Source organism: Phymastichus coffea, unplaced genomic scaffold (assembly GCF_024137745.1).
Source record: "Phymastichus coffea isolate CEN01 unplaced genomic scaffold, Cenicafe_Pcof_1.1 PCOF00004, whole genome shotgun sequence".
NCBI lineage: Eukaryota > Metazoa > Arthropoda > Insecta > Hymenoptera > Eulophidae > Phymastichus > Phymastichus coffea.
The window spans coordinates 13,460,826-13,487,819 of record NW_026706815.1 but is presented as its reverse complement, the minus strand read 5'-3'; the positions used below and the strand labels follow the sequence as shown (position 1 = coordinate 13,487,819).

Below are 26,994 nucleotides of genomic sequence, written 5' to 3'. Positions count from 1 at the left end.
CATAACCTCAAAATTAGCCAAAAACAGTGTTTTTTGCACTTTGAGATTAGGATATCTCGGGAACTTGACGTGATGAACAAAATCTGCCGCCGGATTTGGGGATTTGGATTTAGATTCAGTGACTCAAAAACCTTCGGGAGTACCTAGTCACGGTTCTAGGTCTTTTTGGTGGTTGCCCTGTGTAATTACTTAATTTATTCGTATAATTTTTAATCGGATAACAATTAGAAAATTCCAGCGTATACAAGAGCTCAAATTAATCAAAAACCTGAACTTTTGTAGACTTTTAAGACGGTACAATAAATAAATAAATAAATATATGTGTATCTGTATTATTTAAGTCCATCGAGATGATCGTGCCCTCAATTCTCGCTGTGTGTCCGATTCTCCAGTATAGTATACAGACTAGAAGCCCTTTCCTGTTACAGCTCTACGTGTGTAAAAGTATAATGGGTCCTGAAAATGTCTAGCTCCACCAGAACTCTTTTACAGTATTACTTCAGTAGAGCCTGTCCTGATTCCTAAGAATCCCTCTTCAGATGCTGGATTCCTTAGCCTATCACTCTTCTAATTTCTTCAATCTTTTCTTTTTGTTTCTCTTACCTTTTCTTCTTTGGTCTTCATTACCTTGCAAATAAAGCTAGCTATTAAATCCCAGTTTTCCTATGTCGTAAGCATGGTTCTTATGAGGTTGTCTTTTGATAACCGATACAGCCCCGTAGCTGCTGCGACTTTTCTTCTGTCGGGTTTATGGGCGGGGCACATAAACAGGATGTAATCCGCATCATTCTGTTGATGATCTCTCATCTCTGTGAGAAGCCAGTGGCGATCACCTGGGCTTTCCGCAGATCAGAATCACTGACGGAATTCCTAACATTGCCGGTACCTGCCCGGAGTTATCCTATGTTATTATCACACATAGTCATTTATCCATAGTTGATTTATTCGGGGTTTCCTTCTCCTACTCTGCATCCTAGGAAGGAGTCCTTTAACATCTAATCAGATCCTAACATCCGGGCTAGATGAACCTTGATTTTTTTTAACGAGGTTTATACTTCTTGGACTCGGGTACCATAAGATTGTCAAGCCTATCAATGTGTATATCGCCCTAACCTGTGTGTATGTGTGTGTACATATTAATAATATATACATATTAAAATAATAGTAAATTCAAAATTGGTGTAAATTATAATGAATTTGTTATTCTTTTATTTGTCATTACTATAGAAAAAAATAAAATTTAAATAAAAACCTATTAAAATGTATTAAAATATTTTATATAAATAGTGTAATTTTATTACTAACTATTAAATTCCACAATCTTTTAGGCTTTATCTATTGTCATACACCTTTATATAAATTATATCTTCATATTTGAACTTTTTCGTTACCACTAATACTGATCTATTATTTTATGTTTCACGTTTGTCCTAATGCATTAGCAAAATAATCCGATAAAAGGTTTTATTTGCTTAAATAAATAAAAGAAGGGTCTATTTCTTGATATTCTTTTCATACTATGCTTATTGTAAAATAACGGTGTGCAATATATAGCTAGATATTTTTTAGATGCTGTAATTTCTTAGAGAAATTTATATACTTATTTATTTTCAGGCAATCTAACAAACACATTTTATTGGGTGACAGATCAACCGGAACTCTCTTTGGAAGTAAGCACTGGAGCAATACGCACAAAACTGCCGTTGGACCGGGAAACACGTGATCGCTATATTCTTAATGTTGAAGTTCGCAATGGCATCTCCGTAGGATACTGCCAAGTAAATATATATTAACATTTTATTAATTTTGATATCACAGGTATACAAAATTTTGTATTACAAGCAAGCTATAGCATTTCCGAAGGATTTTGGTGCACTGAATCCAAATCTGGCCTCATAATTGCTCCATCACATCAGATTTTTGAGATATTCTAACCTATAAGAGCAAAAAACACTATTTTTTGACATATTTGAGGTTATGTAGCATCGTAACTAATTTTTTTCACAGAAAACTATTCAAACCATCTTAAAGTACAAATCTTTTCCTTTCAAATACCGTTGAATTTGTCCAAATATCTTTTTTTCTTCGCCAAGATATCGCATTTTGAAATATTTATATTTATGAATTTCTCAAAATTCGAAAATATATTAACCCTTAGAAGCATACATTTTTCTATTAGCTTTGTTTACATGAAGAATTTTACTCGAGAATTTTTGGGATCGCTAAATGTGAATCTGCAACCAGAATTACGTTTTTTCAAAATCCATATTACTAGAACGTAATTTAAAAATTTGAAAAATTTTTCATTCGGTTATTTTAAATTCGCCATTTTGGATTTTGAAAAAACGAAATTTTATTGGAGATTCGCATTTTTAGCGATCTCAAAAATCCTCGAGTGAAATTCTTCATGCAAAAAATTTAATGGAAAAATATATGCTTTAAAAATTAATGGATTTTCGAATTTTAAGAAATTCATAAATATAAATATTTCAAAATGCGATATCTTAGTGAAAAAAAAAATATTTGGGTAAACTCAACGGCATTTGAAAGGGGAATATTTGTACTTTAAGATTTTTTCACAAAAAAAAATTTATTATGATGCTACATAACCTAAAATATATAAAAACAGTGCTTTCTGTACTTTTAAGTTAGGATATCTTAGAAATCTGACGTAATAGAACAATTCTGAGGCCAGATTTGGATTGAGCGCATCAAAACCCTTCAGGAATACTATAGCTCGCTTGTGATACGAAATTTTGTATACCTGTTTAATTAATATTCACACTGTGACTAGAATTAGGTGGGTTAGCTTGTTTCTGATTCGGTAAAGGTAGTTATTAGGGATAACACACCCTCAAAAAATTTTTTCTTAAAAAATTCCAAAATACGTCAATTTTAATTTCTTATTTTCTCATTATAAATGGAGTTTTTTACCCACTCGGTCTTATTGAACAGATTTTGAATCTTAAAATAGCAACAACAAAAATAGAACTTTGAACCCTATAAAAAAAGGGGTTACAACCTCTTGGTGCTAAAGTTATACCAGTAAAAGCACCTACTTATAAGAAATAATTTGGCGTTAATTTTATTTAGTCATTAGATAGAGGGATATATTAAGAATTTTTTCAGGATGGTTTTCAGGGGTGGATTTTAGTCCTTAAATGTTTATATCAGCCGATAAAAAAATACGGGTCTAATATTTTTTCGAGTATTCCAACATATTCATAGATCATTAAAATCGGTGGGGTTGGGTTGGAGTAGCTCCCTCGTAAATGCACTATTTTTGTGTCTTTATATCGTATAGATTTAATGTTATTTAAGATAATACAGACCAACAAAGGTAAAATAACAGCAAGTAGACTTTTACGAAGGATTTTGGTATGCTGAACCCGAATCTGACTACAGGATTGTTTTATCACGTCACGGTTTTAAGAATTCCTAATCTAAAAGTGCAGAAAACGCCATTTTTGACTGTATTTGAGGTTATGTAGCATCATGACATTCTATATTGACAAAAAACTGTAGACGGCATATTAAAATAGAGATCTCATTATTTTAAATGCCGTTATTTTTTCTTGAAGATATTTAATTTTAAAGTTTTACGATCTCATTAATTTTGTACCTCACCCCTACCAATCCATAGGTAGGATAACCTACCTAACCCTGGGGCAGAGAGATTAATGGTTAATTTTTTCAAATAAGTAAATCCCGCACCGTAAGCAGGTCGACCAACCTAATCTTCTGACCTTGAACCCACCCAAAAACCTAGAAACCACCCTCATCCAATCACCCCTATCAAACCTCAAGCAGACTAACCTACCTTACTCTTGGAGCAGCGAGTTTAATCGCTCATTTTTTTCAATAAGTAAATTCTAAACCACAAGCAGAGTAATCCCCTGACCCTGGAAATAGCAAGTTCCCAGGGATAAGTTGCTAGCTTTCTTGTGGATTGGTAGGGTTAAGGTAGAACATTTATGAAACTGAAAAACTTGGAAATTAAATTCTTTAAAGAAAAACTAAGGTTAAAGTTTTTAAGCTTGGGGTATGTGGACTTAGGAATACGGGTTTAGGATTTGCGGGCCTGGGAATGTGGGTTTGAGGAAAGTGAACTTAGATTTTTGACTATGACATTTGAAGGATTAGATTTTGTAAGTTTGGGATTAACTGTTATCATAATTTATATAATTTTCTTTTAAATAAATTAGTTATAGAAAAAAGCTTTAAAAAATCGGTTGCAATATGCATTTTTCGCTTGCATTTGAGTAAATCGGTGAGTAAGAAAATTTCTCGAATTATCGTATCTCAATTAAAAAACAACGTACTTGAGCAAACTCAACGGGTATTTAAAAGAGGAAGATGTATACGTTTAGGTGCACCTAAGAAGTTTGGGAAATAAAAACATTATGACTTTAAATAACCTTAAATATGGTGAAAAACAGCATTTTTCACACTTTTAAGTTAGAACATTTCAGAAACCTGACGTGATAGAGCAATTTCGTAGCCAGATTTGGATTCGATGTACCAAAATCCTTCGAAAAAGTATACTTGAATTTTTGTTACTAAAAATTAGTTACATTTTGTTGATTTAAGTAATCCATAATTTATTGAAGTATAAACAAAGAAAAATATACTACGGAAATATAATACGAAAATTTAATTAATTTAATATAACGTTGAGTATGATACAATTATTACTTTTGGAAACAGAAAAAAAAATTTTCGGATTATATATTTATCGAGACGGTATAGACTTGTACATAAGAAAGAAGGAGAGTGGGAGGAAGAATCGGCAGTCAGGCAGTTTCGAGTTTGTGAAAAAGGCACAACTTTGTTGCTTAATATTTTAAAAAAAGAGAGGATAAGAGAGACATTCTTGCTCTCAACCTAAACCTGCGTTACGATTTCTCTTTTTTCCTTTTTTTCTTCGCTGCCTGGCATCTTCAAGCCTACTCGGTTGCCTATCGGCAATCGTCAGCAGCTAAAACAAAGGGGCCAATACAGGGTGTCCAAAAAGTAACGATACACCTGAGAAATTTTCTAAGCCGGTTATTTTTATAACCGGGTGAAGGTTATTCTTGAAGTAACTTTTTACGAGGAATCTGATGGTAACCTTGGATTTGACCTTGAACCTCATTTTCAAGGTTATTTTGAGGTCAACCTCATTTTTTCAAATGGAAACCCCTATTTTTTATGGCGGAATCGGAAAGAGCGGAAAATTTTACGTCCAGATATGTATTGAGGTATGAGGTTGAGGTAACCCCTAGAGGTCAACTGGAGGTCAAAATATGAATTCTTAAAAATCTCGCGAATTCAGTGGTTAAACAAAACAAACAAAAGGATAACCCCAGGTAACTTTCAACGGTGCTCTTTAATTTGTCCTTGAACCTCATTTTCAAGGTTATTTTGAGGTCAACCTCATTTTTTTTAATGGATACCCCTATTTTTTATGGCGGAATCGAAAAAAGTGAAGACTCTCACGTATGGATGAGTTGAGGTCTGAGGTTAATGTGACCTCTAGGGGTCAGATGAAGGTCAAACTGTGGCTTTGTAATAGTACCGGGATTTTAGTGGTACAAGGAAGCAAATAAAGGTCATGGAAACCCCCATTTTCGACAGCGGCAATCGAAAGAGCGGAAAATTTCACATCCAAATATCTACTTAGATCATAAGTCAAGGGCGAACTTAAAGTTTAAGGTCAGTCGAAGGTCATCTAAACTTAAAGATGCCCTAAAATTTTTTAAAGTTTTTTTCATAATGGAGAAAGGTATTTATTTAGTAATTGCCCATCGGAGATCCGTGACCTTGAATTTAACCTTCAACCTCATTATCAAGGTTTTTTCAAGATCAATTTTTTTTACTTTTAGCGTTACCCAGGAACAACGACGTGGACGTAGTAAAATCTGTCCCCTTGGGGTGCTTTATTTTCGTGAGTTCCCCTCGCCTCTCACGATCGGGGTGCTTGATTTTCGTGAGTTCCCCTCGCCTCTCACGATCGGGGTGCTTGATTTTCGTGAGTTCCCCTCGCCTCTCACGATCGGGGTGCTTGATTTTCCTGAGTTCCCCTGGCCTCTCACGTATGATTTATCTTACATCAGCACATCTTATTTTAAGTGCTCGAATTGTTCACCGTTCACTTCTGGACAGTAAGTTAATCGGTGGTAAAAAGCATCAATAGCATTTTGGATCATTTCAGTGGGAATGAGAGCTGATTCGTCTATGATCCTTTGACGTAATTCGTCCAAGTTTTGGGGTTTAGTTTTGTATACCCGATCCTTTAGATAACCCCAATAGAAATAATCTAAAGGCGTCAAATCGGGGGACCTAGCTGGCCATTCAATTGTGCCTCTCCTTCCTATCCACCGATTATCAAACACCTCATCTAAGTAAATTCGAACGTCTCGTCCATAGTGAGCTGCAGCACCATCCTGCTGATACCATGTATTTTCGAAGTTGTCTCCGACTATTTCTCTAATTGCTGGAACTATTTGATTACGAAGCATCTCTTCATAATTTTGAGCGTTTAAGTTACCATCAATAAAGAATGGCCCTATGATTCGATTATTTACTATTCCAGCCCAAACATTCAACTTCTGCGGATATTGCGATTTATCTTCTCGCATCCAGTGTGGATTTTCCGCAGCCCAGTACCTGCAATTATGTCAATTTAATGTTCCGTCAAGTTGAAAAGTTGCTTCATCAGAGAAAACTATGTTTGATGGAAGATTTGGATTTTCAATTATGCGTGCCATCATATCTTCACAAAACTCAACACGACGATCGAAATCGTCTTCATTCAACTTGTGAACCAGGTGTACTTTAAACGGATGGAATTTTGCTGTTTTTAAAATGATATGTACGGACGATGTACTTATGTCATGCTCTTGAGCAACTCTGCGGATGGAATTATGTGGATTTTCAGTGAATGATAATAGAACATTTAATAAATTCTCTTCATTTGTTGCTGAGTGTGGTCTGCCTGACTTAGGTAGATTTCTGACATGGCCAAAATTTACAAACCTTGAAATAGTATTCTGAACAGTGGACACAGCAATTGGAGTTCTATTAACCCGAAATGTCTCATTAAAAAGATTTCTCACTGCCCTGTAAGATCTTTCTACTCCACCCCAGCCTCTCATCATAAGAAGTGATATTCTTTCTCGTTCAGTGAGGCGTTCCATTTTAAGTCAGCGAATCGAAATTTACTCAAAAATCAATCAGAATTAAAAACAAAAAGTTTGCAACCCAAATAAATGTTTTCAAAAAATGAAAATTATAATTTGAGTACTTTTACAAAAAAGTTCTACTACAGTCCGACTAATGCACTAATGCTTTATGGAGATTTTCGAATGGTAAAATCTTTTCAAATATGTTGCTTTTTTAAATATTAACTTTTGAAAATGCAATTGTCCCGAAGAATAAGCTCAAAACGATAAAGTTAGGCATAGTACATTTCCTAAGGATAGAACCAAGTAAAATTGTTAGTGGATTTTCAATGAATAGGTATGGGATAGTAACCTTAAAAAGTTTAACCAGCTAATTAAGTTATTAAGAAAATAAGCGTAAAAAATCATTGTTGATAGGCGAGGGGAACTCACGAAAATCAAGCACCCCGATCGTGAGAGGCGAGGGGAACTCACGAAAATAAAGCACCCCAAAGGGACAGATTTTACTACGTCCACGTCGTTGTTCCTAGGTAACGCTAAAAGTAAAAAAAATTGATCTTGAAAAAACCTTGATAATGAGGTTGAAGGTTAAATTCAAGGTCACGGATCTCCGATGGGCAATTACTAAATAAATACCTTTCTCCATTATGAAAAAAACTTTAAAAAATTTTAGGGCATCTTTAAGCTTAGATGACCTTCGACTGACCTTAAACTTTAAGTTCGCCCTTGACTTATGATCTAAGTAGATATTTGGATGTGAAATTTTCCGCTCTTTCGATTGCAGCTGTCGAAAATGGGGGTTTCCATGACCTTTATTTGCTTCCTTGTACCACTAAAATCCCGGTACTATTACAAAGCCACAGTTTGACCTTCATCTGACCCCTAGAGGTCACATTAACCTCAGACCTCAACTCATCCATACGTGAGAGTCTTCACTTTTTTCGATTCCACCATAAAAAATAGGGGTATCCATTAAAAAAAATGAGGTTGACCTCAAAATAACCTTGAAAATGAGGTTCAAGGACAAATTAAAGAGCACCGTTGAAAGTTACCTGGGGTTATCCTTTTGTTTGTTTTGTTTAACCACTGAATTCGCGAGATTTTTAAGAATTCATACTTTGACCTCCAGTTGACCTCTAGGGGTTACCTCAACCTTATACTTCAATACATATCTGGACGTAAAATTTTCCGCTCTTTCCGATTCCGCCATAAAAAATAGGGGTTTCCATTTAAAAAAATGAGGTTGACCTCAAAATAACCTTGAAAATGAGGTTCAAGGTCAAATCCAAGGTTACCATCGGATTCCTCGTAAAAAGTTACTTCAAGAACAACCTTCACCCGGTTAAAAAAATAACCGGCTTAGAAAATTTCTCAGGTGTATCGTTACTTTTTGGACACCCCGTATAGTTAGACCGTGGGGTGGCACAAAAGAGAGGTAGAGAAGCACACGAGAGAAAGGCTCATTGCCCGCTTTTATCACAAGACAACCCTTGTAGATGTACAACACGTTCATATCTAAAGAAAGAAAATAAGAAAAGGTGAATAGTAATGACATTGATAGCGAGCAGAATCTGGCTCGAAGTGACCAGGACGCGTTCGAAATACCAGCCACAGGGTTCAGCAGAGACATTCGGATGTGCGATGATAGCCAAAGTTTCTAATACTCTCAATATTTTTCTGAAGATTAGTGGTCATTGGTAGCTATCAATAAAATTGGTTTTTGAAATGACCCGAGGGAGTCCATGCACCCATCACCCTGTTCCCGATCCTAGCATCATACCCGAACGTACTTTGACGACGATGAATCCGCACACGGCATTTGCAATTGCTTTTACTAAATCAATCTTTCACGGCGAAATTCCAATTGAGACGATCGCCTTTTGGATTTAAAAAGGCGCACTGGAATGAACTTTTAATGATTTGCAGTTTGAATTAGATTTTAAGAAAAATAGATTTTTTTGCGTGTTAAAAAAATTATACAAATTTTCACTAAAGTGTAACCAATTAAATACTTGCAAAACTATATTTATTTTGTTGCTTGCAAACGATTACTACATAAAATTACTATTTTTTATGACAAATAAAAAATTATTTAAAAAGCAATTTTTTTATAATAAAAAAAACAAAGAATTACTTACAGACCATACGAAATAAAAAAAAAATATATATATAGGACGATCCATGTCAACCGGATCACTACTGTGTCCAAAATTTGATGTGACCAAAAAAATCGTGCAACGATTCATTTTAAAGCTTAGGATATCTACTTTCTGATGCTGTGTGCGCCTTTGCAAAATCCAACATGGCAGCTCCAATATGGCGGCTACAAGAGACAAACTCGTAAACAAAAAATTTTATTTTTCAAATTTTTAATAATAAATGTTAAAAAAATTAATATTTCATATTTTTTTATAAAAATCTGGCTTATTTCCTACAAACAAGTAACAGAGACCATTTTCGCTAAAATGAAAAATAAAAAAGTTATAATTTTTTGAAAATTTTCAAAAATAAGAAACTTTGCGATTTTTTTACTCAGAAGGAAATGACTTTGGAAAAAAAATTTAAGGAACAAAATTGCTTGAAATTTATCAAAACACAAGTGTGAATTTTTTCGAATTCCTTTGAGCGATTTTTTGCTTTTTGGATTTATCGGATTGTTTGAAAAATTAAAAAACTTCCCAAGATCTTTTACAAAAATTCAATAAAATCGCTTAGTTTTTTTTACTTGTAAATAAAGCTAAACATTCTGTACACAATTTAGAAGAATACTCTGGGTCGTTGTCTTGTTAAAAAGTAAAGTTGGGACCAATGAAACTTGTTTTTGATAGGACAACGTTGTTTGCAAAAATTTTCTAGTATTCTTCTTTATTTAATTTTCCTTCAGTTTTCACAAGATCATTGACTCGAGATTCAGCAAAATAACCCCACGGTATTACAAATCCTCTACCGTGTTCAGCAGTTAGAACAATGCAATCTTCTGTCAAATTTTTTCACCTTTCCTTATTTGTACATAAACTGCTTTTTTATTTACTGAAAATTTCAAATTTACTCTCATCACTCCACAACACTTTTTTCCATTTATAATAATCCAATTTTTATGTTGTTTAACCCATAACAATTGTTTTTTGAGGCCTGGTGGTCTTAATATAGGTTTTCTAGCAGTCACTTGGCCACAGAATCCTCTTTTAGTAAGTCTACGAACTGTAAAATCACTTACTGGATTTATCAACGGTTTATTAACTTGAGCAACTTAATCTGGCACACATAATTTTCTATTTCATAAACTAGTATCAATAATGTACATGTCTTCTTGAGCAGTAGTTTTTTTTTTAATATTTTCTAGATAGTCTATTTTCTATACTGCCAGTTTCTTTAAACTTTTTTACACTGAAGCTAACAGTTTGATTACTAATTTTTAATTGTTTTGTTATTATTCAATTGGAAAGTTTAATTTGATACCGAGCAATAATTTAAATAATTTGATTACGACTAGCAAAAGATATATTTTTCTTTTTAGCCATTTTGCTTATAATGTTACCATCGATCTGTACTGTTTGCCAATAAACGAACTACTAACTTATCAAATGATAACGATTCATTCCCTTTGTAGATCAAATTTTGAAAAGCTAATGCTGTATAATAGATAGTTCTGCATAATATCCATACAGTTTTTCACTGAATGCGTAGTTTATATGTATACATGTTCTCTTAGATACAACTTTTAAGTGTCGAGTAATAATACTTTTAGCTTTACCGAATTTTGTGTTAGGTACCTAAAAGTATGTGGAGGGGGGAGTATATCTCTTTATACAGTGTTCAGAAAGTCCTAATAAACTTCAAGGTCAAAGTCAAATCCAGCTCAAGAAGAACCCTTCAGAGTTGAGTAACTTTCGTTTGAAACATTTTTCGCTAAATCGTATTATTGTGGGATCATTTGAGTAGACAGATTAAGAAAAAAAACATTTTTATCTTAAGGAGTCTCCCGGATTCCACGCATGGTAGATGATCTGAACCTTAAATTTTCCATTGATTCTGAATCTAGAATAAAAATTAGAGATTCGTATTTATAAAACGAAAGTTGACCTTGAAAAATAACTTTGAGGTCAAAAGCAAGGTCATCACCAGGTTCGTCAATGAGAAAATTATAAGCTTTATCTGGAGCTTTTTCCCATATAATACTTTCCATTTAAGTTTCGGACAAACGCGGAACTTTTGAAATATGCTGTACTGTAACGGGGTGGGTACCGTTTAATTAATTTTATCCGCGTAATCGTATTGAATAACGCACGTATGGTCAATACGGAAGTCGGAGAGCAAAAGGGAACAGGTGTCAGTCAACCAACTAACTACGAATACGAAATAAACACGTCGAAAGTACTAGTTAATATCACAGACAAAAACTCTTTATTACCTCTGAATGTTACATTACATTCGGCCCGCGTGTTTGTTTACATGCCGCGCTCGCACGACAACAACATACGAGTACAGTGTCGGAACGCTCGCCGCTCTTTGTTAGCCAAGATATTGCATGCACGCTTGTCATCGAGTCGAGGGATTATTGTTTAGCAATTATATCACGGTCGCGAAATTAAGCTGGCCAGCTTACCTTTTTATTTCAGCTCTCGCACGGATTGCAAGGGGGGGAGGGGGATCTCGTACAGCACGTTGTGTCTTTGTGCACTGTCCGATTGTCGGTTGCGGTGTCTCTCGCTCGCAGTTTCGCCCTCGATGGCGAAACTCACCACTCATGCACACACTCGTACACACTCAGTTCCGTCAACTATCCCCCCTCGATCCTCGTAGCTGATCTGTCTTCGCGCTCCCAGGAACACTCGGAACAAGGTCAGAAGGTTATGCGACACGGCTTTGCGATCGGTAGTTATTCTGATATGCGGCTCTCCGTATCGGTAGATAGTCCTGCACTTTTGGCCAAGCGTGACGATGGCTAATCCCTCACTGGTTCATTTTCAATCGCAAGCGTTCCGCCTCGTCGCGTGCCGAATTCCCTCATTACGTTTTTCGTCTCCCGGTAGGTGCTGCCCCCGCGGGCAGCCACTAGGTTAGGCTATTAGCGCTAATATGACGTTTACCGTCACAGTACATATATTTTATAATTTTTATACTATAAGTATTTGGTTGATATAGTGTATATAGGACTTATAAGTTTTTTTGTCAATATGTCTCCACATCAAATCTAATAATTCCAAGGTTTTTTTTTAATACTTAAGAAATATAGATTAATCGTCGTCCAACATTCCCGATAACACAAGCCGACAAGGAAAAAAACCCAGAAACCAGACAGTACGTTCTCAAAGGTTTTTGGTGCGCTGAAACCGAATCTGACCTCAGAATTGCTCCATCACCCTAGGTTTTCGAGAAATCCTAACCTAAATGTTCAAAAAACACGATTTTTCACTATATTTCGCGTAGTATTACGTCGTAAGCCAATTTTATTTTAAAAAACGAGTAATGCTATCTCAAAATACTACTCTTACCCTTCAAAACCCTTTTTTCAGATTTAAAAAATCTTTTGTTTCCATCGAGATATCGTAGATTGAATTTGAGTGATTTAGCGATTTCGTTACAGCACGAAATAGTGGCGAATTTCCGAATAAGGAGTTATAGTGTAATTATGTTTTTTGGGTCACTGAATCCAAATTTAACGTCAGAATGACTCTATAATCTCAATTCCCTTAACCCTAGAGCCCCATAACCTGCGACGCTGTAACTCCTGACCGACATACCCCAATTTCCTCAACCCTCGAGCCCTTTAACCTGCTGCGGTATAACCTCCGACTCTCACACCCCAATTTCCTCAACCCTCGAGCCTTTAACCTGCGAAGCTATAACCCCCGACCCTCACACCCCAATTTCCTCAACCCTCGAGCCCTATTACCGCGATGCTATAACCCCCAACCCTCATACCGAAATTCGCTACGCAGAATATCTCAAGCCTCCAAATTATATTCAACCCCCGAGCCCTGCAAATCTGCAACCTCAGACTCCTTTGCCAGAATTTCCTCAATCAGCACTTCAAGCTGCTATCGTATAACCGTATGTCTCTACATTTCAATCCCTTCAATATCCAAGCCTTGTATTCTACGCAGCTGTCAATTACGCGTTTTAAATTTCATTTATTCATTAATATTCATTTATTCATTTATTAATATCAGTTTGTGAGTGTTGCATCTGAATATCTGCAACCCTACAGTTTTTCACTTCTTTTTTTTATGAAAATGCTGTCGTTTATCTTGAAATGAACGTTTAAGAGATTTGCGTCTATGATGATCTGTCAATGTATCGTGTCGGTGTAGAGCCCAGCAATAGTCAGCCATCATGCTCTCATTCCATCTACCTTGATAATGTTCCTCTTTGTGTCTCAAATCTTGATGAAATCTTTTACCCATTTCTTCACTAAACGCCCCAACATTGTCCGTAAAGTATTTCAAATGTGAAAACAAAAAGTGTATTTTCAGGCTCATCAAACACCCTAATTTTTGAAAATTCTGTAGCATTGTCGACACAATAGTTTTGTATTTAGGGTCCCGGTGGTTTCCGGGAAAATTCTCGGTGACACTTTTGAAACTTATCCAAGCATTTCTCTCATTAGTCGTCATTGTCAAGAGGAATTCATCATCTTTCATAAGTGCTCGAATGTCTGGCCCTACAAATATGCCTTCCTTAATTTTTGCTTCAGACAATTTAGGAAATTTGCTCTGAAGATACTTGTAACATTCGCCTTCCTTATCTAGTGCCTTGACGAATTGCTTCATCAAGCCCAGTTTTATATGGAGTGAAAGTAACAAGATATGTTTAGTATCAACAAGGTTCTCATGGACGACATTGTGTGATCCAACAACCATTCCGATTCTTTTCTTCCGAACCCAATGTTCTTCTCGTGCACGACTGTCCCAGAGACACAAAAAACAGGGGTGCTTCGTATTTTCAGATTGCAAGCCAACTAATATATTGATCATCTTGAAATTGCCACAAACGAGCCATTTGTGTTCATTGTAATTGATTTTCTCAAGAAGGAATCGAAAGTTATCGTGAGACTCTTTCATCACAGTGGAATGAGCAATGGGAATAGCTGCATACTCATTCCCATTGTGCAGAAGTACTGCCTTGAGACTTTGTACAGATGCATCCATGAAGAGTCGCCAGTTCTCTGGATTATAACCTCCTTGCACTCCATATAAACTGATAAGATGCTTTATATCGTTGCAGTAAATAAGGTTATCCACGCAAGTAAAATATGGCCGAAATTTAATATCTCTCTTCCTGTAAATAGAAACTTTTGACTCAGGTAATAAAAGATTTCTTTCTTTTAGTCTTGAAGCTAAGAGTTCTGAAGCATCTTTCGGAAGATTCAAATCACGGATCAGATCATCCAAAGAATTTTGGTCGAAAAGTTTGGGCTTTTCTGAGTCAGAAAAATCTTCTTCATCACTACTGCTGCATTTGTCTGTTACCGGAACTTCTATTGGTTGAAGTTTTTTTGGCTCAGAATCAGAATTTTTTTTTCTTTCTATTTTTCCATACTGAGCTGCTGTAACACTAGAAACGTTCGGATAAAGGAGAGAAGCTTTGTTATTATGATTAAAACCTAAAGTATCACATTTACAAAAGTAACAGTCATCATGGTGATTTTTAGGTTCACGCCATATTGTTGGTTGGAGAACAATTTCGGTTTTAGTTTTATTCCAGTTTTTCAAACTTCGGCGACAGTCTTCACAAATATATTTAGGAACCCATGGTTTGTCTAAATTCTTCATAGGTGTCTCGTAACATTCTTCAAACTAATCTTTAATGATATCAGTGATTGATCGACGAAGTCGAGCTACCTCAAATTTACCGCAGATATTACAAAAGGAATCGATTTTTCCTTTGCATGGAATTCTACATGCCGACATCTTCAATAACTTATAAGTTAATTGGAAATGACGAGTATTATTATAAACTTATTCTAATAACGAAATGGGTAAATATAATTAAATTTCTAGAAGACAAAGTAATAATAAAAATCAATGAAAGTACTGCACGCAGTGTTGTACGAGAAATAATACCAAAAATTAAATTCCAGTGACTTATCCGTTAGCCTGCCACTCAAACACGATCCCTAACATGGATGAAGAACGAAGCACAAAAATTTGTAGTTTTTGAGCGATGTCATACACGGTTATCCTCAAGTAAGAAACTGTAGGCCCTAACTGAATCCGATATCTGCTAACGTAGATACTTTCTTCATCGTTAGTAGACCAGAAAAATGTAAGATTAAAAATCCTAGCTGATCGATTTCGTAAGTTATAGACACTTGTATGTAAACGTATATTGTACTTGTATACGTAAGTTGGATATGAATTTTCCTATCACAGACACAAATTCTTCTACCTTCTTTTACCGCAGAAATGACGTCTATCGTTGTTCCATTGACCCAGCGGTATTCCCCGTCCACCAAACCCGAATTTCTTTAACCCTCGATAGGACCGGGAGTTATAGCTTCGCAGGTTAAAGGCTCGAGGGTTAAGGAAATTGGGGTATGAGGGTCGGGGGTTATACCGCAGCAGGTTAAAGGGCTCGAGAGTTAAGGACTTTGGAGTATGTCGGTCAGGGGTTACAGCGTCGCAGGTTATGGGGCTCTAGGGTTAAGGGAATTGAGATTATAGAGTCATTCTGACGTTAAATTTGGATTCAGTGACCCAAAAAACATATAATTACACTATAACTCCTTATTCGGAAATTCGCCACTATTTCGTGCTGTAACGAAATCGCTAAATCACTCAAATTCAATCTACGATATCTCGATGGAAACAAAAGATTTTTTAAATCTGAAAAAAGGGTTTTGAAGGGTAAGAGTAGTATTTTGAGATAGCATTACTCGTTTTTTAAAATAAAATTGGCTTACGACGTAATACTACGCGAAATATAGTGAAAAATCGTGTTTTTTGAACATTTAGGTTAGGATTTCTCGAAAATCTAGGGTGATGGAGCAATTCTGAGGTCAGATTCGGTTTCAGCGCACCAAAAACGTTTGGGAACGTACTGTCTGGTTTCTGGGTTTTTCCATTTTTTAAATTTTGTCGGCCTGTGTAATTAACATACAGCTCGTGATAGATACTATATATAGTATGTACCAGTAAAATGTATTTGTAATTTGTTTCTAGTTATTTCTGGAAAATCTAATTAATCGTTCGACAACACTGCGTCGAAAGGTGTAATTTTTCTATTTCAGTTATTATTTTCTACAACTTCTACAAGAGTTTTAAAAATTTTTTATCTTCTTGATTCTATCGAGGATTGAATCACCTTTTCCGACATCTGAAATAAAGCGTTTTCCAAATATATCGATCATACGAGGGTGGTCCGATAAGTACTTAGCCTACAAAAGAAAAACGAAAATTTTGGAAAAGTGGCGTTTTATTTTTCAACATAGTCTCCTTTTAGTTCGATACACTTGGCCCAGCGATGCTCCAACTTCTTTAGCCCGTCTGAAAAATACGTTTCCTCGAGGTCTGAAAAGTAGGTTTCCGTGGCAGCAATTACCTCCTCATTCGACTCAAATTTCTGCCCGGCGAGTGACTTTTTCAAGTTTGGAAACAAAAAGAAGTCGCACGGGCTAAATCTGGAGAATACGGTGGATGAGGCAGCAGTTCGTAGCCTAATTCGACCAATTTGGCCATGGCGACCGCGGAGGTGTGAGCCGGTGCGTTGTCATGGTGGAAGAGCACTTTTTATTCTTCGCCAAATGAGGCCGTTTTTTCTGCAATTCGACGTCGAATCGGCCCAATAATTCGGCATAGTACAGCCCTGTGACCGATTTGCCCCTCTCCAGGTAGTCGATGTAGATCACACCTTGTAAATCCCAGGAAACGGTGGCTATCACCTTTCCGGCCGATGGGTCAGTCTTCACCTTCTTCGGAGCACTTTCGCCGGGTAAAGTCCACTGTTTCGACTGTACCTTGGTCTCTGGTGTATACCAGTGGATCCATGTTTCGTCGACTGTCACGAAACGACGCAGAAACTCCTTCGGATTGCGCTTAAACAGCGTCAGACATTGCTCTGAAGTTGTCTCGCGGTTGCGCTTGTTGTCCGGAGTGAGCAAACGCGGCACCCATCGCGCCGACAGCTTTCTCATACGCAAAATTTCATGCAGAACATGACCCACGCGGTCTTTTGAAATGCCTACGATCTTAGCTATCTCGCGCACCTTCAATCGTCGATCTGCCAATACGAAATCGGGAATTTTTGTCACGTTATTCTCCGTGGTAGCCGTTTTCAGAGCACCTGGACGTGGCTCTTCAAAAATCGACGTGCGACCACGTTGAAACTCGTTAAACCAATTTTTGACGGTCGCCATCGAAGAAGAAGACTCACCGTACACAGCATTCAAGCGCTTTTTGATTTCGCTGCGCGATTTCCCTTCCAAAAACAAGAATCGAATCAGCGACCGATACTGCCCTTTTTCCATTTTTCAAAAATCAAGCGATACACTTGCTTTCACACGCTCTCAAAAATAAAGTACAACTCCGATCCGGCTGAAATCTTGACAGTAACCATCGAGAAGGTTGTACTACGTGATAGAATATTTCTTTTGCGAGAGTGGCGCCATGAGGCTAAGTACTTACCGGACCACCCTCGTATATGCATGTATTTAATGCATATAATTCGACTGTGCAATTCAGCATTTTACAATAGAGAATTGTGTAAGAGATTATGAATACCATTGTTTAATTTAATTCAGCTAATCCATGTATAATTTGAATAACACATCTCACTTTTGTTATTAATATATTCGTTTGATTCTTCTACTGGTAATTGATTTTGTTTTCCTTTTAAAGTCATCAAATAAATGTGTAGATATGGTTTGGAGTTGAGACTTTAGTAATAAAAATTCAATTTATCATAATTGATACGGATAATTTTGAAGATAATGGAAGTGTTATTTTTTTTATACTCATTTTATGAAACTAGCATCGAATGAATTATTTCATAAGAACCATAAGTTTATCTACTTTGATATTGGATTCGCTGATAATGTGCCTCAAAAAAGATACTTCCGTCTTAAGCCAATCGCACTTTTGAGATTCAAGTTTTAGGCCGAATTCTCTTAGCTTTTGAGCTACTTCGGAAAAACATTTATTAACTTTATCTATTGTTTCTTCAAAGATAGCTATACAGTCAATAAAAACAAAACAATTGTTAGCAATTAAGTCCCATAAAATTGTATTAAGTATTCTTTGAAATGTTTTAGGCGAGTTTACTAAGCCGAATGGTAAGAAGAGAAATTCAAACCTTCCTAGTAGGTATATACTAAATGCTGTTTTAAAAATATTTTTCGGGTGCACTTTCATCTGATGGAAACCAGATGTTAGATCGATAACGTCATAAAATTTCGCTTTCCAGAGTTATAAAATATCTCCCTTATGTTTGAATTAGATACGGGTCAGAGACGGTTTTATTATTTAGTTTTCTGCAATGAATTACTAGCCACCATCTAGCTTTTCTGTCTGCTAAACTCTTTTTTTTCACTACCCTTGTCGGCGCATTGAAAGCACTTTTCGATTTCCTTACTAAAATATTAGATATGAATGTTTTCACTTCTTCTATAGCAATTCGTAATTTATGTGATAAGTAAAATTATTTTACATAAACCGATCTGTTGTTTTATCAGTTAGATCGATCTCATGTTATTCTACATCACATGTACCTAATTTATCGCCTTCGACCTAATATATATCTTCATTTTTCTCGATAAGTTTTTTCATTTTCAAATAGGAGTTTCCGTGTAAATCTTTCAAATTTATTTTTTCAAACATTTTCCCTTTGTGATTTTTCTGAGGTTTTTCCTGTTTTTTCCCTAAAAAATTTATATTACCCGCATGAACTATTTCATCTTCATTAACATAGAAATCTGTATTTCCCGTGAACTCAATACTACCTGGTAAATTTTCTAAATCGAAAGATAAATATTAATATGTTTCAGTTTTTTCTGAAATATTATTTTCCATAGAAAACTTTATTACAGTATTTTTTTCATAATAGATACGAATTTTTTATTGTTATCTATATACTCATCATTTGTTCTAGTCATTTCGTCATTATTTATTGCTACATTTATATTAGTAATTAGATATTCTATTTTCAAAGTATCTTAACTTCTAATTCAGTTTTCAAATCTGCTATTTTCTCGGAAGAAAAAAATGTTTGTAACGGTTCTTTACAAATTTCAATCTCGTGTTCTACGTCCAAATCGTTTACAGAAATTATTTCGTTGTCTCTTTTCCCCCCTGTTACAGTGCAAGTTTTTTTAAAAGATATGGGATTGTCCGATTTTATATTTTCTTGTTCTACTACTATAACGGGGTTCCTGCTCAGCTTCGCTTGAGCGGGACACGCTATATAAAAGTAACCGCGGAAAAGTAGATGGATAGCTCTCCAGAGCAGATCGGCACTCCTGCACCGAACGTCCTGGGTCCAGCAGCTCAGTTGCCTCCTTTTCGGTCAGAAAGCTTGGCCCGCGGAGAGTGTCGTAGGCTACGTGTGAAGATGCACGACGGCCAAAGAGAGAGATTCGGGCGTGTACAGTCGCATACACAATCGCAATGTAAGGAACGGGGAGTCGGCAAACAATAAGCACTCAAATATGATTAAACGTGGACGCGTGTAAATTTTAATTAGCAACAAAGGAATACATATTATCAAAACGATCGATATGAACAAAGTTAATCGTAACGCAAACAGACTCGCAATAGCTTGACAGTGAAGCGAACGGAACTGCGCACGCGCTACGCGGTCAAGGTCGCGCAAGCACTCGCTCTGTTGTGAGCTGTGCACGATGGCGATAGCGAACTGGCGCGCACCGTTCGAACGAGGGAGCGACAGCGCTTAACCTCGTCGAACCATGTAACAGCGGATTCGCCTGTCAGGAGCTGGACGTTCGCGAACGGCAAACCGCACTTATTCGTCTCGGATATGACAAATGTATAAAAGTGACTGCACGTTCGCGGAGAGAGAGATTGCCGGTACCAACCGTGGCCACGACGTAACGAGCACCAAAGAAAAGGCGGGCGTAAATGCGTGGTTCAGTTAGCGTGAAAAAGGAGAGAGCGGTGTAGAGAGAGGCCAGGTACTTGATCTAGTACTTACAGTAAAGCCGCTCGCACTTCCGTCCTAACCCGCAAATCAAGGGCACGCGACAGCGGGCTCGCTTCTACCGCACGCTCGCTTTGTTTTCGTCTGGCTGACTCCTAATGGCACTTTTTTCTGGCGTGACAGCGTACACAGGCACGTGTGAGGCTGGGTGACCGCAGCAGGCTTCGACTCGCGCGAGAAACGTTAGCCCGTCAATCGTCGAAAACGGACTGTGTCAATTTTTTGAAACTCTCTCTCTCTCCTCGCAAGGAAGCGTCTCTCCATGAGGTCCGCGCCGCGAGTCGATATCGATTATCGTACGCGAGTCGCGTCGCTTACCAGTTCGCTGACGTCCGTGATGCTGTAATTATTCAAGCAATATGGTAATTTATAATGAATATTAAATATATTAGTTGCTGGCTTCTTGGAGAGAGAGAGACATAACGAATATACAAACGATTCGTTATATCCCCCTTCCCCAGACGCTGGTTGCCAGTGGGTACCAGATCGAAACCTAGTCTCTCTCTCTGCATGCGTATGAGTTTATTTACTCCATAGGGAAAATTTAAGACGCGAGCCTTCATATTGGGGCGGAATAAGCGCAACCACAAAAGGATAGGAAGGGTAAGGTAGTTAGAGTAACTCTCTCCTTTACAAAAACGGGCGTTTATTCGCTACATATGTAGTATAAGGTATAACAAAAATAATACACATTTTTTTTTTTTTGATTAGGGGCACAGCCCTCGCTTAGCGTTACGCGCGCCGCGTAACAATCAAGTAAAGGAACAAAACATGGTAGCGAAACTCGCTTTTAGCGTGTACGCGAAGCGTAACGCTTACTTGCTGCCCTTATGGGCGCGCAGCTCATTCGCCGTATAGGCGTATTGCGCTTGCTGCTCCGACAACCACAGCGGGTGGAGGGAAAAGTTCGGGCAGTCAGTCGAGCGAGCGACGCCAGTCAGGCCGCACATGCGGCAGAATCTTACGCCTATGAGGTCGTCGCGCGGTCCGTCCCATTTTCCGCACGGTTCCGTGCGGAACGCATTCTTGAGGGCCACGTGGCCGGGTGGCCGTTTAATGGTGCCCCGCGCGAAGCTCTGGGTCAGGCCTCCAGGCCTGGCCGGAGCCTGGGCGACGACCATTTCCGCGCACGGTCCCGCCTGGTCAGGGGTAGACTCCGTGTCCCAGGGCCTTCCGGCTTGGCAGATACGGAGCGCATGGCGACGGGGATCCACCGCCAAGCGATCCAGCTGCCTCATCTGGGCACGGAGGTCGTCCACCTCCCGCAGCTTGGCCTCGACGGCCTCAGCGAGCGCTCGCTTTTCCTCCTCGGCCATGCGCTGCGCCAGCCATTCAGTACGGACGTCAGCGACGTACGCTTTCCAGTCCAGCTCCTGCTGGATCTTCGCAGCGTACTCGCCAGCGACCCTCCTTGCCTCGGGGCCAACGACGCGGATGAAGTCCGCCGCTTCCGTAAAGACGGCGGTCTCCTCCAGGTTGGCGGCAATACGGGCAGCGCGGGCGCCTTTCACCCGCTGGAAGAGTTCTTCCCAGGCCTCTTTAAGGGCCCTTGGCCCATAGACGGGGAAGGGAGCGTCGTCGCTGGACTCGGTGTCGTCCTGGGCTGGTGACGAAGCGACGTCTGCGGCAACCTCCGAGTCTCCCTCAGTGCTCGCCTCTTCTTCGGGCGTCCTCACTCGCTCGTCGAGAGTTTCGGCCTCAAGGGCTAGTCGGAGGAGCTCAGGCGGCGAAGCGGGCTCGGCTCCAACGTCGAGGGCCTCTTCCCCGGTCGCTTCAAGCGTTCCCCCGGGGACAGCAGCCTCGGCGCTCAGCGATTTCTCGCCTTCGTTGGTCACGACCTCGACGCATATCGCGGCTTCGGCGACCGCGTCCTCAGCGACAGCGCCTTCGGCCGGAGCGACGACTCGCTGGGGCTCTCCCTCGGAGTTCTGCTGCGTAGATTCCATCTGAAAAATCCCAAGGTAAAGTAGTATCTCTTGGAGCTATCAAGATGACCCAGCAAGCAGGAGAAGATCAAGCATTAGAGAGCGACGGAGTAAAGCAGCAAAGCAGAAGTTGAAAAGACAGTAGATCAAGTAAAAGCATAAGCAAAACAAAGCAGGGAAAAAAAAACAAAAATAAGGCGCAATTGAGTCGCTTAATTTCGGTTGGAACGGAGTCGTCTCGGTGACGGCGGATTCGCACGCAACGCGAGCCTCTTCTTACCTTTCGGTCGGCCACGCTTTCTCCGCGGTTCGGAGTTCGTCTCGCAGTTTTCCGACCTATTCGGTTTAGACGCGCTCTCGACGGGTACTGGGGAAAACAGATCGTTGAGGTCAAACTCTTCTTCGGACTTAGGTTCCTCTTCTACTTCTTGGTCCGCGTCCGGACATTGATCCTCGTCGTGGCAAGGTCGTAAGTCGCATACGGCAACTTTACCCACATCGTGGCCTTCTTCGGTGCTCAATTGGTATGAGTTCAGGCCTAGACGAGCGGTCACGACAAAAGGTCCCGCAAACTTCGGGCTCAGCTTAGCAGCTATTTTCATCGCTGCTGAAGAGAGTAGGCGGTTCTTAGCCCAGACTTTATCTCCCACGCAATACTCTACACTTCTTCGCTTTACGTTGTAATACTTCTCTTGGCGATCTTGCGCGATTCGAGTGTTCTCTCTAGCGACAGCGCGAAAATCATCTAGCTTCTCCATCCTTGTGTGCCAGTGTTCCACGGCGGCGGCTTCAAGGTTACGGACTCGGTCCCTATCCTCCTTCCTTTTCTTGGTATCGGGGAGTTCGGGGTGCCGCCCGTAATTAAGGAAAGCGGGACTAGCGCGCGTCGCTTCATGTATCGCCGTGTTGTAAGCGAAAGCGAATTCCGCAATATGAGCATCCCAGGTGGCGTGATTTTCTTGAATGAACGCACTAATCATAGTTTTGATAGTGCGATTCACTCTTTCAGTCGGGTTGCTCTTTGGTGAGTATGGCGCGCAGGTGCTATGCGTTACGCCAAACGAATCCAAGAATTCGTCCACCAGTTTATTTTTAAACGGCGTACCGTTGTCCGATAAAAACTTATCAGGCACTCCGAATCGCAAAAAGATTCGCTCCTTTAACTCGCGGCGGATCGCTTTCCCATTAACTTTGCGTAGTGGAATGCACTCTATCCAGCGAGTAAAGAGGTCAACAAAAATGAGAAGATGTTCGTGACCCTGCGCTGACCTTGGAAAAGGGCCCATAGTGTCGCCTGCCACTATTTCCCATGGCCGAGAGACTACGTGCCTTCCCATTAAACCTGCAGGAGCGACTTGCTCCACTTTGGTCTGTTGGCAGACAAGGCAATTACGGACGTAATGTGCTACGTCTCTATTCATGCCAGGCCAATAATATTTCAGCGCTGCTCGCTTTAGCGTCTTATATCGCCCTAGATGTCCTGCTGTCAGGCTATCGTGGCTTTCTACAAGTACTTGAGCTCTGCGTTCTCGCGGGAGCACTAGTTTCCATGCGTCCTCGTCCGCGCCCATCAGATCGTCAACAAGAGGATCCGGCTTGTAGATATATAGCTTATCCCCGCTATACTTCCAATATGGGTGTTCGGTTGGATTTTCTCGAACCTTTTGAACCCATTTCAAATACCAAGGGTCTTTGATTGGAGTTAGCGCTGAAAGCGATGCTAAGTCGGTGGCAGTAGTCGTGCCATCTTCTTCGTGCATCCGTGATAAGGCATCTGGAACGACGTTGAACTTTCCCTTGCGATGCACTATATCGAAACTGTACGACTGTAAGATCAACGACCAGCGTCCAAGCTTACCGTTCGGATGCTTCAAATCTCGTAGCCATTTCAGACTATAGTGATCGGTTATCACTGTAAAATGATAACCTTCTATATAAGGCCTAAACTTCTCAATCGCCCAAATTACTGCGAGACACTCTTTTTCTGTTACTGAGAGCCTCCTCTCCGTAGCGCTGAGTGCTCGACTGGCAAAACAGAGCACTCTGTCTTCTTCTCCAATGTGTTGTAGGAGAACGCTGCCCAGTCCTGAATCGCTTGCGTCACATTCGACTATAAATGGGGCCGCGAAATCGGGCCGTGCCAAGACTGGGGCAGTGGCGATCTGTCCTTTGATGCGCTCGAAAGCGTCTTGCTGCGCTTCTGTCCACTCGTACTTAGTGTCTTTTCGGGTTAATAAGGTAAGCGGATCCGCTATGCTCGCAAAATCGGGCAAAAACTTCCGATACCAGGACGCCATGCCGAGGAATCTGCGCAAATGCTTCAGATTCTTTGGTGGCGGATAGTCCAAAATAGGACGAACCCTTTCAGGATCAGGACGAGTCCCATCCTTGTTGACTAAAACACCTAAGTAGCGAACTTCTGTCATACAGATGCGCGACTTCTTGTAGTTGATGGTTAGGCCCGCCTTTTTGATCCGATTAAGGATACACGAGAGCCATTTCAGATGTTCATCATAGGTCTCTGTGGCTATGATTAAATCATCTATATATGCGAAGGCGTAGGGCTCCATCTCAGGCGGTATCAGCATATCTGCCAGCATTTGGAAGGTAGCTGGTCCTCCAGCCACTCCATAGGGCATTCGCACAAACTCGAATAGCCCAAGGCCAGGGACAGTAAATGCTGTAATCGGCGTGGATCGCTCCGTAAGAGGGATCTGGTGAAAGGCCCCAGAGCAGTCAAGAGCGCTAATGTACTTAGCGTGCTGCAGTTTCCGCAGAATCACGTCCATGAAAGGAAGCGGGTAAGCGCTAACTTTGGACACTGCGTTGACCTTTCTAAAATCTACGCAAAAGCGATACGAACCGTCTGGTTTTTTAACCATAACGACAGGGCTCGACCATTCGCTTTTCGAACGCCGAATTATCTTCGCCTCAAGCATCTTATATACCTGCGCATGCATCTCCATTTCGATAACATGCGAAACAGGGTAGTATTTCTGCTTGATCGGCCGGGCATCTCCAACGTCAATGTCATGGGAAATCCATGAAGTACATCCGATGTGGCCATTCTTTGATTCCGGCAGTATCTCCTCAATTACTCGGTCGATCCCTTTTCGTTGCTCTGGAGTAATCTCTGCAATACCAAGTGCGGACAGAGCGAGCGGACTATCAACGCTCAAAGACGAGAGGGTAAGTGACACGTGTTGATCACACCCTTTTACCCGTAAGGTATTCGTCTCGGGATCAAGACAAGCGGAAAACGCACGAATGAAGTCTCCTCCTAGAGTACATTCAGACTCGGCTTCGCTTAAAATAAGGGCATCTATCATATAAGACGCTCCCGCGACCGAAAATGGTAATTGAACACTGCCAATGATGGGCACGTAATGTCCATCGATAGCGCGCGCTCCTGGGCCGTCGTACAATGTGACCGGACGGTCCAGGGCCGCAGCTATTTGAAGGCCAATGGGGCTTAAGACAGTTCGAGAAGCACCGGTATCATAAAGTGCTCTAAAAGTGAAGTGGCCTACTTGTACTGGTAGCCACCACCGAGGGTACGTTTCAACTAAAGCGCACGCCGCAGTACTTTGGTCTGGCAGAAGCGTAATCGCTTGATCGTTCCGTGCCGGCGAACGGACGACATTCGCTGATTGCTGTGCCTGACGGTCTCCTGAGTCGGCGTTAGTTGATGAGGCCCTCGGAATCAGGGGAGCGATAGGGACCCCGTCTACTCGCTCCTGTCTGCGTTTTTTGCAGGCTCATTTTTCGAGCATTCAGGGCAAGTAGCCTTAGTATAACCGGGCCAACTACACTCCCAGCAGAGTAACTTATCTGCGTCTGGTCCAGGAGTTTTATCTTTATTCTTGTCTGAGCGTGGTGTGATAACTCTTGCTCGACCTCCAGGTAGTCGATCACCTCCTCGACCACCTCTAGCATTCCATCGCCCTCCATTCCTGCCCCCTCTGCCACGAGAATCGGATCCTCTTCGTGGAGAAGTAGGTGACTGTCGTGCTGCAGCTTTCGTTGAAGTTGGAGTAGTATCCACACTAGCGATGGGCAGGCTTTTGGGAGAAGACACTGTAAGCTCCTGGTATTTCTTCAATAGGTAATTGTGGAGAGATTTCTCTAACTCGGCATCCGATAAACTCGAAGTTTCCGCCATTGAAGCGATATTCGCCTTTGACTTCGTCGTTGTCTTGGTCTTTGGCTTATATGCGGCCTCTGGGAGCAAGCTCTGCTCTGGAGACGGCGGCGGCTTCCAAAGTTCATCGGATTCCGCGATTTCCACCTCTTGTGCTCGATGGAGGAGCTGAGCTAGCGATGCGATGGAGTGTTGCTGCTTCTTTAGCTCCTTCTTGAGTCTTGGAACCATGTTATCTATTGCCAAGTCCACTTGGTCAAGGATACTCCATGGTCGCTCAAAGCGGCTGAAAATCGTATGTAGGGCTGACAGGTAATCTCTCACGGGTTCATCAGGTCCTTGCGTCCTTAAGTGCGCTTCCACCGACAAGTTTCGGCCGTACCGACGTGACTTGCTATAGGCGGTTAGCGCTGCATCTCGAAACTCTTGGTAGGTATTCCATGTTGGTCTCAAGAGGCGGTACCAGTGGAGCGCTTGACCTCTGAAAAGCGTAGACAGTGAATCCAGGATTTCATCCTCCGTGATACGGTCTAAACAGCAGTTTTCTTCTACACGCTCCAGGAATTCCTCGATGCTGGCACTCGAGTCGTTGGAGAACTGGATCTTCCAGTCT

The 26,994-nt window shown here is 40.3% G+C and overlaps 1 protein-coding gene across 1 annotated transcript in view; it reads left to right on the top strand.

The window, feature by feature from the left end:
- The window catches only part of LOC131666832 (protein dachsous), a 213,788-nt gene that overhangs the window by 131,964 nt on the left and 54,830 nt on the right, over nt 1-26,994 (top strand). Inside the window, exon 5 of the mRNA XM_058939805.1 lies at nt 1,615-1,778. Coding sequence (XP_058795788.1) covers nt 1,615-1,778 — 164 coding nt within the window. The remainder of the gene's footprint in view (nt 1-1,614; nt 1,779-26,994) is intronic.